At 59.7% G+C, this 13,579-nt stretch overlaps 1 protein-coding gene across 1 annotated transcript in view; it reads right to left on the bottom strand.

Moving 5' to 3' along the window:
• The window catches only part of SDK2 (sidekick cell adhesion molecule 2), a 149,321-nt gene that overhangs the window by 12,719 nt on the left and 123,023 nt on the right, over positions 1–13,579 (bottom strand). Inside the window, exons 39-44 of the mRNA XM_055579553.1 lie at positions 13,436–13,573; positions 10,393–10,554; positions 7,497–7,622; positions 4,461–4,625; positions 2,947–3,087; positions 2,543–2,681 (exon numbers count right to left, since the gene is read on the bottom strand). Coding sequence (XP_055435528.1) covers positions 2,543–2,681; positions 2,947–3,087; positions 4,461–4,625; positions 7,497–7,622; positions 10,393–10,554; positions 13,436–13,573 — 871 coding nt within the window. The remainder of the gene's footprint in view (positions 1–2,542; positions 2,682–2,946; positions 3,088–4,460; positions 4,626–7,496; positions 7,623–10,392; positions 10,555–13,435; positions 13,574–13,579) is intronic.

The following is a 13,579-nucleotide window of genomic DNA, read 5'->3' on the forward strand; positions in this document are numbered from 1 at the left end:
GGCCCAGGACCAGCCTCCCACACTGGCTCAGGCACCGGGGCGCTGGGGAGGCTGCAGCCTGCTTCTCCAGTGGTGCTCCCAAGGCCCCAGGCAGGGGAGGCTTGGCAGTGAACGTTTCGCAGCGTTTCTGGGCCGCACTGAGACCCCGGCACTGGAACCTCAGGTGAGGTCTGGACACCTGCCCTGCAGACAAGCTCCCCAGGTGACTCTCAAACTCACAAGGGGAGCTCTAGAGAGTGGACGCCGAGGGTCGGGGGAGAAAAGGGGCACACGGCCTCCCTCCTTCCACATCTGCTCAGAGACCAGAGACAGGCTCAGGCCCGCCCTACCTTCGAAAACCAGCCCTGGAGAAAGCTGTGCGCCTCCCGGGGAGTAAGAGGCCAGCCGGCTCTGAGTCATCTCACAGACACCCAGGACGGGGCGCCTCGGGCGCTCCACCTGCTGTGGGGTGCGTGAGAGGCGGGGGGCTGGGCTGGGGGCCGTGCAGGCTCCCAGGGGCCCTGGGCAGGTGGCTGGGGTCCCCCATGACTCTGCCTTACTCATGTCTTCCCAGGAAGGGGTGCCAGGGGGCCCTGCCCAGGGCCCGATGCCCCGTGATCGGGCCCGTCGGCTCCAGGAAACCTTCCTAGCACAGAGGCCCTGAACCCCAGCGGCCCCGCCCGAGCCAGAGGTGGTTTCCTGCTGAAATGCCGCTCTGAGAACAGCCTGGTGGCCGGTGACCGTGTCACAAGCAATACCCCTGCCACCTCCAACCCCTTGTACCGTATCTGCATGGATTTTATGCCAATCAACAAAGCTGCATCTTTAAGCTACTTAGAAACAGCAGACCTAGCAGCAGCTTCACTAGATGAGACAGGCAGACACGGGACACCAACAGGAGGGGGAGATGGGGGGCGAGACAGGCAGACACAGGACACCAACAGGAGGGGGAGATGGGGGGCGAGACAGGCAGACACGGGACACCAACAGGAGGGGGAGATGGGGGGCGAGACAGGCAGACACGGGACACCAACAGGAGGGGGAGATGGGGGGCGAGACAGGCAGACACGGGACACCAACAGGAGGGGGAGATGGGGGGCCAGGCTAACACCGTCTTGGCAACACACGCTGTGCCTGGGTCAGGCTGCAGGAGCCTGGGGATGGTTTGGGGCACGTGGGATTTTTGTGTGTACACAGTGATGGAGGGGAGACACAGGGGCCGCGGTGTGTGTACACTGGGGGTGTGAGAGGCGGGCAAAGCCAGCCTGTGGGTGAAACGCCCTCTTGTTCCATGTGGCAGGGCCCTGGAGCCAGCCTGGCGGGGTCACAGTGGCCATGCTGGGCCTGCCACCACGGCCTCAAATGGCTCTTTCTTTGGAAAGCTGGCTTTGGCGGGAGATGAGAGCTTGGCCTGGCTGGCCTGCACACCCCTCCCGCTGGAAGTCCTCCTGATGAACACACACTTCGCCTCTTCCTTTCAGGACCAGACAGAGGGAACCTTTGTGAGCTGGCCCTGGGAGAGGCATCCCCTCAGTCCCGTGGGCACCTCCGATGAGCCGGGAATGTTAATGGGGCCGAGGCTGGAGCCCCTGAGCTGCAGCCCCAACCTCTCCCTCATGCTCTCAATGTCTGAAACTGCCAGATCAATCAGGTGACGCTCAGGTGAGCCCTAGCAACTGACCCTGACCTTGGAAACGGGCAGCCTGGTAGGCCACAGCAGGTGCGGCTAGCAGGGACCCTGGGTGGAGAGGAGTCAGGCGAATATAGGAGCTGGTGCAGCCTGGTCCTCTCCTGGTTGGCTCTTCTTGGATGCTGCCTTTTGAGAACAATGTGGGGTGTGTAGACTTCAAGGGTGGGTGGGAGAAAACTGCCTATGGCCACAGAGGGTGTGAGCAGGTGCCTGGGGAGAGGGCATCCCCTCTTTCCAGAACAGGAAGGTCAGGCGAAGGCAGAAGCAGTCATGGGGGACTCCTGGCAGCTCTTGAGTGTGTCTGCCCAGCCCACCTTCGCTGGGTGCCTCTCACCTTTTGGGCCAGTGGCTATCAGGGCTTCAGGCCTGTACCAGGAGCACTTGGCCCCAAACAGCAGTTAGTGGTTTGCAAAGTTGTGCAAACGATTTGCATCCTGCTGTGGTTGGCAGACACCCTCTGTCCCCAGCTCCTCGTGACTTTCTCCCCACCCCTCTGTGGAGCTGCCTGGGCTTGGCTCTCTTTGCCTAGTGACCATTCCTAGTGAATGCCGCTTCCAGGGGGGCTGCCCTGGTGGCGCAGTGGTAAAGAATCCACCTGCCGATGTAGGAAATGTGGGTTTGATCCCTGGGTCAGGAGGATTCCCCTGCAGGAGGAAATGGCAATCCACTCCAGTATCCTTGCCAGGGAAATTACATAGACAGAGGAGCCTGGTGGGCTAATCCATGTGGTCACAAAGAGTTGGACACAACCGAGCAACTGAGCATGCTGCTTCCAGGATGAGGTGAAGCCAGCTGCTTGCTGCCTGCTCTGTGGCCCAGGCGATGCTGGTCCCACCTCCACCCGCCCGGTACCCCATGCAGAGAGCCCACTACCTGGTATACAGGCCATTCTTTCGGCAGAAGGAGTTCTTGACAGAGAGTCGTCGGTTGTTGAGTTCCAGGGCAGGAAAACTGCTCTCATCCAAACTCATCATCTCGCCATGGCCCAGCGCACCGGTCTTGGCACTGTTGCCTGGGGAGGGCAGAGACTGACATCCACCACGCACTCCATCCTTTTAGACCGGGTGGCCCCTTTCCCCTATGGCTAGGCTGCCCCCTCTTTCTTCTGTTAGAGTTTAAACCAAAACTGGAGATGGAGATTGTGAGACTGTGTGTAGGAACCCTAGGAGACCCCCACCCCCATCAGAGCGGGTGCTTTTCCAGGAGAGAGACCTCCCCCACACCACCTTTGCCGAAAAGGGAGATGGTCCCGAGAAAGTCCCATCCAGCCAACTCACCTGCGTCTGTCTTCTTAGCATACTTCTTGCTCTGGCCTCGGATGATGAGCACAAAGACGAGGAGCAGGATGAAGATGAGGCCAACAAGTGCGATGACCACCAAGAACCACCACTCCTCATAGAAGGGGTTGGCTTTCTGGGCTGGAGCATGGAGCGGGCGTCAGGTCCGTGGTGCTCAGACCTGTCCTGCCTCCAAGCCTCTGGCTCCAGCTGGGACCCTACCACCTGCTCTCACACTTTATGGGCAGGTGAGTCTGCGCCCTCAGAACGAGGTAGAATCTCGGGTTGGTAGGGATGGTTTCATCTCAAGGGCCAGCTCTGGTTTATCAGTAAAGGGGCTGCCTGGAGGGCTGGTTTGAGAAAGGGCTGAGGCCATTTCTAGACTGATTGATTAGTGATGTCTGCTAAAAATACAGGAGGAAGAGTGAGTTGAGGTTTCTCGACTCCTGAGTGCTGGGATTGACTAGTGATGTCTGCTAAAGATACATGAGGAAGCGTGAATCGAGGGGGTTTCTCGACTCCTGAGTGCTGGGATTGATTAGTGATGTCTGCTAAGCACACAGAAGGAGCAGAGCTGTGAGCTTGCTATTTTTTCTTATTTTTCCTTGCCACTTATGACCCAGGGGCTACCTTGGTAGATGTCAATGTGTGTTAGAAAGGTGCTTGCCTGACCTGTGGTGGGCCTGGGACAGTTTCTCTCCCAAGGTTAAGTAGGGACAGAATCTTTTCTGGTAGCCGGGAGGGTGGACATGAGCAGGTCTTCAGAAAGGCTCCTCCAGGGAGACTCCCCTTCTTTCAAAGCCGCCAGGACTGTGCTCCCTGCATGGGGCTGGTACTAATCCGCGCTGCTGACTGAGGGGGCGGGCTCTTCTATTTCAGACTTGAAGTGCTGACTTCCTGTCATTTGGTTTTATCAATCAGGCCAAGGGCAAAAGCACATGGCTTCTGAAACTGGCCCAGTGAGTAGAAACTTTGAACGCTATTCCTGTCTCAGGGGAAGTGCCTATTAAAAGTGATTAGATGTGGGGCTGTGGGTTTCAGTACTGGTCCTCTGTGAGCTCGGAGGTGATGGGAAGAGAAAGGCAGGAAGGAAGGGGTAGGGATGGAGTCCTGCCCTCGCAGGATGCTGCTCGCTCAGGCCTGAGCTTCACAGGCTCCAGGCTCTATGTTGGGGGGTGGTTTCCATGGATACACAGTGTATGACCTGATGCCCTCGGATTTCCTGGGTGATGAGCCCACGGAAGCTCCCATCTTGGTCCCACCGATTCATCCTCAAGCCCACTGGGCCCGCTGCCCAGGGCTTCTGGAGTCCTTGGAAAGGAACTCCCAAGACCTCTGACCCCCAGCTCCTTCCGGAATTGAAGGCTGACCCGGGCCCCAGCCCAGGGATCTTGGCTTCGGAGAACTGAGAGGACAATGCCTTCTGGGTCCCCAGACCAGTGCCTCTGGGGCTGCTGCCTATCCTCCCTCATCCCTGCCCCAGACCCCCCCACCCCTTACCCTGTAGGTGGTACCTGGTACAGACTGGGAGGGGCTGCTGGGGGTCCCAAAACCGTAGTCATTGACTGCGATGACCCGGAAGTCGTAGCTCACGCCTGGCTTGAGGATGTCCATGCTGAACGTGTAGGACGTGACCTCCTTGGGGATGTCTTTGATGAGAATGTCCCAGAGCCCCTCATCTGCGGGAGGACAGAGAGGGAGGCACCTGTTGGGAGGGGGCGGTCTACCTGACCTTAACCGGTGCTCCCGGACCCCAGGCCTGTCAGGCCTGCCCCCTTGACACCGAATCCCCCGTGCTTGGTGCTGAGTAGGTTCTCGGGAGATACTTTTTACAAGTATCTGACCCTTTTATTCTTTTTTTATACTTTAATTAATTAATTAATCCCAGCCATGACTGCAAGGAAATCCAACCAGTCCATCCTAAAGGAAATCAGTCTTGAACTGGAAGGACTGATACTTGAATTGGAAGGACTGATGCTGAAGCTGAAGCTCCAATACTTTGGCCACCTGATGCTAAGAACTGACTCATTGGAAAAGACCCTGATGCTGGGAAAGATTGCAGGCAGGAGGAGAAGGGGACGACAGAGAATGAGATGGTTGGATGACATCAATGACTTGATGGACATGAGTTTGAGTAAGCTCCAGGAGTTGGTGATGGACAGGGAGGTCTGGTGTGCTGCAGCCCATGGGGTCGCAGAGTCAGACACGACTGAGCGACTGAGCTGAACTGATGCCATGCAGCCTGTGAGATCTTAGTTCCCTGACCAGGGATTGAAGCCAGATCCTGGCTGAGTCCTAACCACTGGACTACCAGGAACTCCCTCTCCCTCTTTTTAATTAAAATCTCTGCAAAATATTGAAAAATGTATCATAAGTGGAAAACTTTTTAACACCCAATCCAACTCAACCGTCCAGTGAAGGAGCCTCCCCATCCAGCACTTTGTGCAAAAGAAATCTATAGATTCATTTCTCACGACAGTAAAAAGTGCTGGCCAGCAGGCTTTTGAGAGGCTGCCTAATATGCTATCATGAGTCCCAGGTGGCTCAGATGGTGAAGAATCTGCTTGCAATGCAAGAGACCTGGGTTTGTTCCTTGGGTTGGGAAGATCCCCTGGAGAAGGGCATAGCAACCCACTCCAGTACTCTTGGCTGGAGAATCCCAGGGACAGAGGAGCCTGGCGGGCTACAGTCCATGGGGTCACAGAGAGTCAGACACAACTGAGTGACTAAGCACACTGTTCTATCATGAAGGTAGGTTCTCCTTTTCTTGGGCTTCCCTGGTGGCTCAGATGGTAAGAATCCATCTGCAATGCAGGAGACCAAGGTTCTTGGGTCTGGAAGATCCCTTGGAGAAGGAAATGGCAACCCTCTCCAGTATTTGTGCCTGGAGAATCCCATGGACAGAGGAGCCGGTGGGCTACCGTTCTTGGGGTGGCAGAGTCGGACACAGCTGAGCGACTAACACTTTCACTTTCACTTAGCCAGGCCCCTATTTTTCTGTTCCCTTTCCACAAAAGCCACACAGGGTAGTGCTCCTGCCTGCGGTCTGTGCCTCCTTGACCCCCCCACGCAGGAACAAACGGTGTGGCCAGACCACAAGCTCTGGAACGAAACGCTGTGGCTCTGGCCTGCAGCCCCGGGACTTAGCTGATGTGCAGCATGGGTCCCATGGGTCCCAAATGTCAGGTGGGTCCCTCCCTGGTCTGCAGAACGTGGCTTCTCATGTCTAGTTGGTTCTGCCCAAACCAAGCACAGCGGTGCAGGGGGAGCCAAAGACGAGGGCGATTTCACCCTCAGAATGAGGAATCTGCGCTCCCAGCCTTCAAGGGGTCCTGGCCTGATCCTTCCTCTTATGCTCTGCCCTTGACCGCAACTATGGGGACCGAGTCACGGCTCCCAAACCCAGAACACCAGGTCCCACGCTGGGCCTCCCAGGGAACGCTGGAAAATCCACAGGGCTGAAGTCCTGGGCCAACATTCCACAGCCTGGCACCCCAGCAGGCCAACTTGGATGGAAAAAACAGGCTCCAGGCCCTGGATGGGAGAAGCAGGAGGTGGTCTCCCGGCCAAGTCAGCAGCCTGGAGGGCCAGGGAGGGACCATCTGGAGTGGGGAGGAAGCCAAGGCTGCCTGTATGTTCCGGCTACACGTTGGATCTGAGCTGCTGGACATAATAGCTGTTTACATGATATTTGCGACTGCGATTATTAGCCCAAGATTAAGGCAATGACCGGGTGCTGGCGGCTTCCTGGAACTGCTGAAGTGAATTATTTGCTATCGAGATGATTAGCGCTCAGCCACCCTGTGGTACTAACCATGTCGCTGGGATGTGCCAATGGCCCCGTTAGGAGTATTAGCTCCTAAGATGCCAGCTTCCCAATTAGTATTTGCTGCTTGTGCGGGAGCAACACAGTCTTCTTTTTTCCTTTCTTTCTCAACTTGGGTTACCTAGTCACACATCCATGGAACATCGAGAACAAGCCTCCAGCCTGCACTAACTCCGGCGCCTCTGATGAATCGGAAACCTAGCAACGGAGGGAGCTGGCCGAGGGCGGGAGCTCCTGGGGGGAAGAGGAGCCCAAGAGGCCGCCGCGGGTGTCGCTGTGACCCATCAGTGACTTATCCAGCCGCTCCTGATGCCTTCAGAGGTTCTCGTGATTTGATTTCAGGCTTGAGAGGAGAGCCCGGGACGTGATAGGAACTGGGGCGAGAGCTGGGATGCAGAGACGGCACTCAAAGGGGCACTGGTTCTCCGGGGGACGGCCAGCCTCCTGGTGGGCCTTTGGTCAGTGGGGTCACGTGGAGGCAGTGGGCGTTTAGCCAACAGGAGCCCAAACCTTCGTTCCTCTGGCTTCTTGGATGACCCCCCCGACTTGAGCTGGTCCTCACCCGGCGATAAACCCTGTTCTCCAGGGCCTCCAGGGTGAGCCGTAACTAGGGTGTGAGTCCCGTGTCCCACTCGCCACAGGGGGCCCCCTCGCTTCCCCCTGGCAGAGCACACGCGCCCTGTCATGCGATGACCCCCAGCCGCCTCAGCCCGGGTGGACGTACCTGAAGGCCGAGCCTCGAGGACGTAGCGGGTGATGGGCCCTTTGCCTGGGTCTCCGCTGGACCAGTGAATAGCAATGGCCGAGCTGTACCGCACAATGATGGGCACTCCAGGCGGGCCGGGAGCACCTGTACACACACACACACACACACACACACACACACACACACACACACACACGGTGAGCGAGGGGATGCCCCAGAGCGGGGCCAGGTGCCCCACCCATCTCCCTGAGCTCCAGCAGGAGGACCCGAGTACAAAACCCCGGCCAGGGTGTCCGGAACCCCTCCACGTGCCGTGCCCCTGAGGAGTGTGTCCCGGCCAGGCCTGAAGGACCTGACTTACTCTCCGCCTCTCCGCCGGGTCACCCACAGCCCCTGCCTTCCAGGAGAGGTGTGTAGGGAGATGCCACAAAGGCCCCCAGCTGCACTGCCTCTAAGGGCGAGGCCAGAGAGGAGGCTAAGGCCGCAGGAGGATCCAGGGCCCCTGCCACCACGAGGAGTGAGGAAGGACCCAGCCCTGCCCTTGGGACGGGCTCTCCTGGGGTGACAGGTGCCTCATGGGCCGCTGGGGGGGCCAACTCCAGGGCCCAGAGCAGGAGGGAGGAGCTTGGTCTGTAGGCAGAGGACTAAGCGAGCCTGCTTTGTCCACAGAGCGTCCTGAGCCCCTTCCTCTCCGGAGGGCCCTGCTGTGCTGGCCCCCAGGGCCCCCAGGGCCCCCGCTTGCTGATCCCCATGTGCCTGGAGCCCCGCCTCCTGGGAGCCTGGACACAGCAGGTGCTTCCTCCATGCCTTCGGGACAGGACCGTACCAGGCAGCGGGGTGTGGGCGGCAGGCTGGCCTGGGGCCCCTGTGGACGCCTCGGGGGAAGGAGCCGAGAGCCCAGCTTCAGACTGAAGCGCCTCCAGGCCCCGGGGGAGGTGACCCTCCAGGCCCCGGGGGAGGTGACCGGCCAGAAGGCAGGCGAGGGGCTCACCTCCTGAGCCTGGTGGCCCACGGCCCAGCCCTGCCCACGGCCTCGGAGGGCCTCAGAACCTGCCTGCCTTCCTTCCTTCCTTCCTCCCTTCCCGCACCAGCATCCTGCCCACAGCCCAGGGCAAAGGTGGAGGGCTGGGGGGTGTGGGATGCTGCCCAGGCGGGTGTGAGCGGTGGGGCGAGGCTCCCAGCACCCCCGGCTCTCATTCCCTCCAGGGCAGAACCTGGGGCAGAGTGGAGCTGTCTCCAGACTAGAAGCTTCCAGGCCGCCCGCGGAGCTGGCCTGGAGGGAAGAGGGTGCCGGGCTGCATGTCCACTGACCCCTCCTCCAGTGGGCGCAGTGCGGAGCTTTCTCAGAGCCCCTCCCCACTCCTCCGCACTTCCTCCCCGCTCCCCCAAACCCCGACACTTCAGGGCTCAGGTTAGAACACCGTGTTCTCCAGGCGGGCCTCTCCAGGCCCCCCGCCCCTGCTCTGTCCCCCTGGTCTCCCGCCAGCTCCCTTCCTGCTTTTGTTTCCCTGGAAAGCGGCTCAGGTGAGAGGCGTCCGCTTGCCTGGGGAGGGGCTGGGGGCAGGTGGAGGGCAGGGGGAGGGCAGCTCCCTGGCAAGCTGCCCGCTGCGGCCCTGCAGGCTGTGTTCCAACCCTGGGAGCCTTGGGAGCCAGCCTGCCCTTCTTCAGAACCAGAGGTGGGGCAAAAGCACCCAGTAAGAGAGTGAAGGGTGGCCGCCTGGAACCCGCTCCCACTGGGCAGCAGAGGCCGCCCGCCGGGTCAGCACCTCCCAGCTCAGGGAGATGGGCAAGGAGGACGGGGAGGAGGGGCTTCAGGGGGAGCCTGGTGGGGCTGGGGGCAGGGCAGGAATGCAGAGAGTCTGTGAGGCAACGTCTACATCAGGAGAGGACATCCTGCATGAAAGAGGCCCTGGGGAGCTAAGCCTCAACCTCAAGAAGAAGAGTTCCCACAGCCTGAGGACGACCCCAGGGAGGGTCACAAAGTCAAACTAAGCTACTCTTTCCTTCCTGGTCCCCAGTGCTCCCCGTCACCCCGGGCCCAGTGCACAGGGCCTGGCCTGCCCCCTAACGCTGCCCCTCTGTCCCCTGTTTAGGGGGCATGTGGCCGCCAGGCCTCCCTGGACCCGGTCCCACGCCTGCAGACCCCCAGAGCCCTGGTTCTCACAGCAGGTACCAGAGAGCCACTTGGGCTCTTTCATTCAAATGCACATTCCCAGGGACGCTCAGGGATGCTGCCTACCTTGGGCCCCAGGAATCCGCGTTATCATGAGAACCCCAGGGGTTCTGATGTCAGTGTCTCCTTGAGACACGCTCTGATGACACAGGTGACCCCTGCAGCCCGCTGGCCCTCCCTCACTGCTGGCCACTCCCCCCCGCCCCCCCCCCCTCCCCGCCCCACTACCTCAACCGCCGTCAGAATCCTATGGAACGCTGGTCTCTCTTCCCACGCATCCATCTAAATGCCGCACCCCATGAGGTGTTCTAGAATTGCCGCCTTTGTTTATTCCGTTTTTAAATTTAAAAAATTATTTTAAATTAATTTACATGGCTTCACTGGGTCTTCGTTGAGGCAGGCAGGATTTTGATCTTAGCTGCGGTGTATGGACCCTCAGGTGGGGGCCTCTGAGATCTAGTTCCCTGACCAGGGATAGAACCCGCTGCGTTGGGAGCGAGGGGTCTTAGTCGCTGGACCATCAGGGATGTCCCCCCTTTAAGTGCCCCCTTGTCCTCCTCCATCCTTCCCCCCAGGCCCACCCCATGGTGCTGCCTTGAAGTCCTTGTGGGCCCGAGAGCTCCACCAGAGACCCCGTCTTACTCAACTCTGCACCCCCAGGCACGCTCTGGATGCCCCTTTCTGACCTGGGGGGCCGCGTGTGGGGACGGCTGCCCCCACGCCCACCCAAGGCTCCCTTACCTTCTCCAGGGCCCGTGGTGACGTTGGCTTCAATCTCAGGCCCGTAGGTGAAGGTCTTGGCTCTGATGCGGAACCTGTAGGTCATCCCCTCCGCCAGGTCCTTCACCTTCAGCCACAGGGGGCTGCTGCCCTTCACGTCCACCGTCACGATCTTACTGACCCCTGGGGGGGAAGCATGTGGCCTGTGAGGGCTGCAGGCCCTGGTAGGGGAGGCCGTCGGGGAGGGAATGGTCAGCGCTGGCCAGGGGCTGCACCCCCTGGAGTCAGGCTGGGACCGGCACCCTTGACCACATGGAGTGTTTCCAAGACCATTCTCAGAACAGAGTCCTGTAGCCTGTCCTCAAGAATATATACATTTATGCTGCCTGCTTGCCTGCGGAGTGAAAAACCACAGCGTCCTTTAGCATCTGGAGGGAAAAATCAACTATCTCGTTTCATTTAACCATCGTACCTCACACATTGGTTCCCCCACATCCCACCCCTTAGAAATCACATCCCAAGGACCATCTTTCAGGAAGTGCTTCTGTAAAGACACCGCCATCCAGAGCTGGAGGAAACACATATGTGGCTGCACCCACAGCCCAGGACAACCTCAGATCTGGCCCGGCTCCCTCGTTCCGCAGTGCCAGCAAGAGCTGGGGGCTCACGCTGGCCCTCCATCAGCCACACCCACCAGGCTCTTCAGGGCCAAAGCGAGGACGCTACGGTGCCCTGAATCTTAGCTCCTAGAGGGGAGGCTGGGACGGTCTCCAGGAGGTGAGAGTTTGTGCTCTGCGCCTCCCATGTCAAAGTCCTCCTGAGTGTCAGCCTCTCTGGGACCTGGTTTCATCTCCCACACCCACCGAGGAGCTGGTCACCCCAGGATACAGACTTCGCAGCCAACAGGCTGGCCTCAGAGTGCAGGGCTGGCCCCGGGTTCTCCGGGCACATCTCCTGCCCTGGGTTCAGTTTGTGCTAACGAATGAGGGTATCGACAACATCTTAGGCAGGTGCTACGAGGTGGAAGAAAATAACCGAGCACCTGGCTAGGGGGCGGGAATGAAGTCCTGATGGACAGATTGGTGGGTGCTCCAGGGGGGCTTCCCGAGGGGGTCACGAGCCTGTGGGGTCACGGGGTGGATGTGCCCTGAGACCTGGGATGCACAGCCCTGGGTACACGCCCCCTGACTTGCTGGAGCAAACCCCTCACTGGCCTGGGTCTTGGTCTTCCCTACAGGGAGCCAGGGGTGCTGCGTCCTTGTTCCCTGCATCTTAGCGAGGCCTGTTTGCTGCCGACCAGGGTCTGGGGCTGAGGCGAGAGCGGGGTGCAGGCACACTGCTGGCCCAGCGGGGCACCATCTCACTGGCCCAGGCAGTTCCTGTTAGTGGGCTGTCAAGGGTGGATGGGAGTCTGGAAGGCCTCGGAGGCGCCACGGGGTCCAGAGGCCGCTGGGCTGAGTGACAAGCAGGTGAGGGGACCACACTTCTCCGGGTGTGGACCCCCCGAGACACAGCCCCGAGAGCCCATCCGGCCCCTGCGTCTAGCCCCCATGACCTCTGTCCTCTCCTTCCTTCCGTGGGAGGAACGGCTCCTTTCCTGGGTCCCACACCTGACCACCCCTCCTCCTGGGGCCCTCCAGGCCCTGGGGAGCTGCTGACACGCAGGTGAGGGGTGGGAAGACTGAGGGCCAGTGTTCCCTGGGCTGACCCAGAAGGGCTCAGCTCCCAGGGCTCAGCCTTGTTCTGGTCGGGCTCTGCGGTCTGGGAGGGGTGGCCGGCCACACCCCCGAGGCCTCGCTGGGCCCTGGAACTGGGCACAGGCCTCCCGGGGCACAGTCTCCTTCCTGCCTTTCTGACTCAGCAGCAGTGATTTCAGCTGTGGTGGGGCAGCCCCTGGGGGACCTGGGAGGTGGGCAGGGTCCTGTCCAGGGCCTGGAGGGAGGGGTATGGCAGGGGCTGTGGGGAGAGCTCTGAGCATGGCTCACAGGACCAGGGCTCAGAGCAGCAGGGGGCAACCTGCAGAGCCAGGGCCTGGAGCAGAGAGCTCTGAGCATGGCTCACAGGACCAGGGCTCAGAGCAGCAGGGGGCAACCTGCAGAGCCAGGGCCTGGAGTGGAGGCTCCCAGAGAGCAGCGAGGTGCAGTGACCCGCCCCCCAGACCTCTGCATCTGCCCAGGGAGAGGCCCCAGGGCTTTGATCAGAGTCTCACAGGGGTTCCTGACCCCACGAAAGGCAGAGAAGAACTAACTCAGGGTCAGGTGAGTCCCTAAGGCTGAGGGATCACACGTAGGATGGAACCTTGGGAGACGGTCCATCTTTATTTTTAGTCTTTTTATTGTTGTTAAATTTTTATTCTTTAAAAAATATATTTATTTATTGGGCTTTGGGCTGTGGGCTGTGATTCATTTGAAAAGACCCTGATGCTAGGAAAGATTGAAGGTGGGAGGAGAAGGGGATGACAGAGGATGAGATGGTTGGATGGCATCACCAACTCGATGGACATGAGTTTGAGCAAGCTCCGGGAGTTGGTGATGGACAGGGAGGCCTGGTGTGCTGCAGTCCATGGGGTCGCAGAGAGTCAGACTGAACTGAACTGACAATTCTTCGTTGTGGCATGAAGAATCTTTCAGTTGCTGCAAGTGGCCTCTTAGTTTTGGCGTGTGGGATCTAGTTCCCCGACCAGGGACTGAACCCGTGGTCCCTGCACTGGGAGCACGGAGTCTTAACTGCTGGACCCCTAGGGAAGGCCCCTGGTCCGTCTCCATGATCCATCTGGGGATGCAGTATTTTGCCCAGGTGTTTTTCCTTCGTCCCCATTTCTATCCGCTGATGGGGAGAACATACTTAACAATTCTCTCCTAGGACTCAGGAGGCCAGGGCTGCTGCTCCAGTTTGCCCTCCACTTGCTGCTGTTTGACCTTGGCCCTGTCCCATCCCTGCCCTGCCTCAGTCTCCAGTTTATACGTGGGAGAGGCTCATTGCTTGGACTCTGCATAGTGACGATGGAGGGGAACCATGCAGAGGGCAGGTTTGGGGAGCCCCGCTGGAAGGGGGCCGCACTCACCATCCACGGGGGTGCAGGGCTCGTACACCAGCCGGTAGCCCTCCAGGACGCCGTTGGGGAACTCCGGGGCCCCCCAGGACACGTTCACGGAGGTGGTGGTCAGCTCGCTGAACCTGACGGAGCTGGGAGCGCTGGGGGCTGGAG

The sequence above is a fragment of the Bubalus kerabau genome, chromosome 4 (genome assembly GCF_029407905.1).
Source record: "Bubalus kerabau isolate K-KA32 ecotype Philippines breed swamp buffalo chromosome 4, PCC_UOA_SB_1v2, whole genome shotgun sequence".
Lineage (NCBI taxonomy): Eukaryota > Metazoa > Chordata > Mammalia > Artiodactyla > Bovidae > Bubalus > Bubalus kerabau.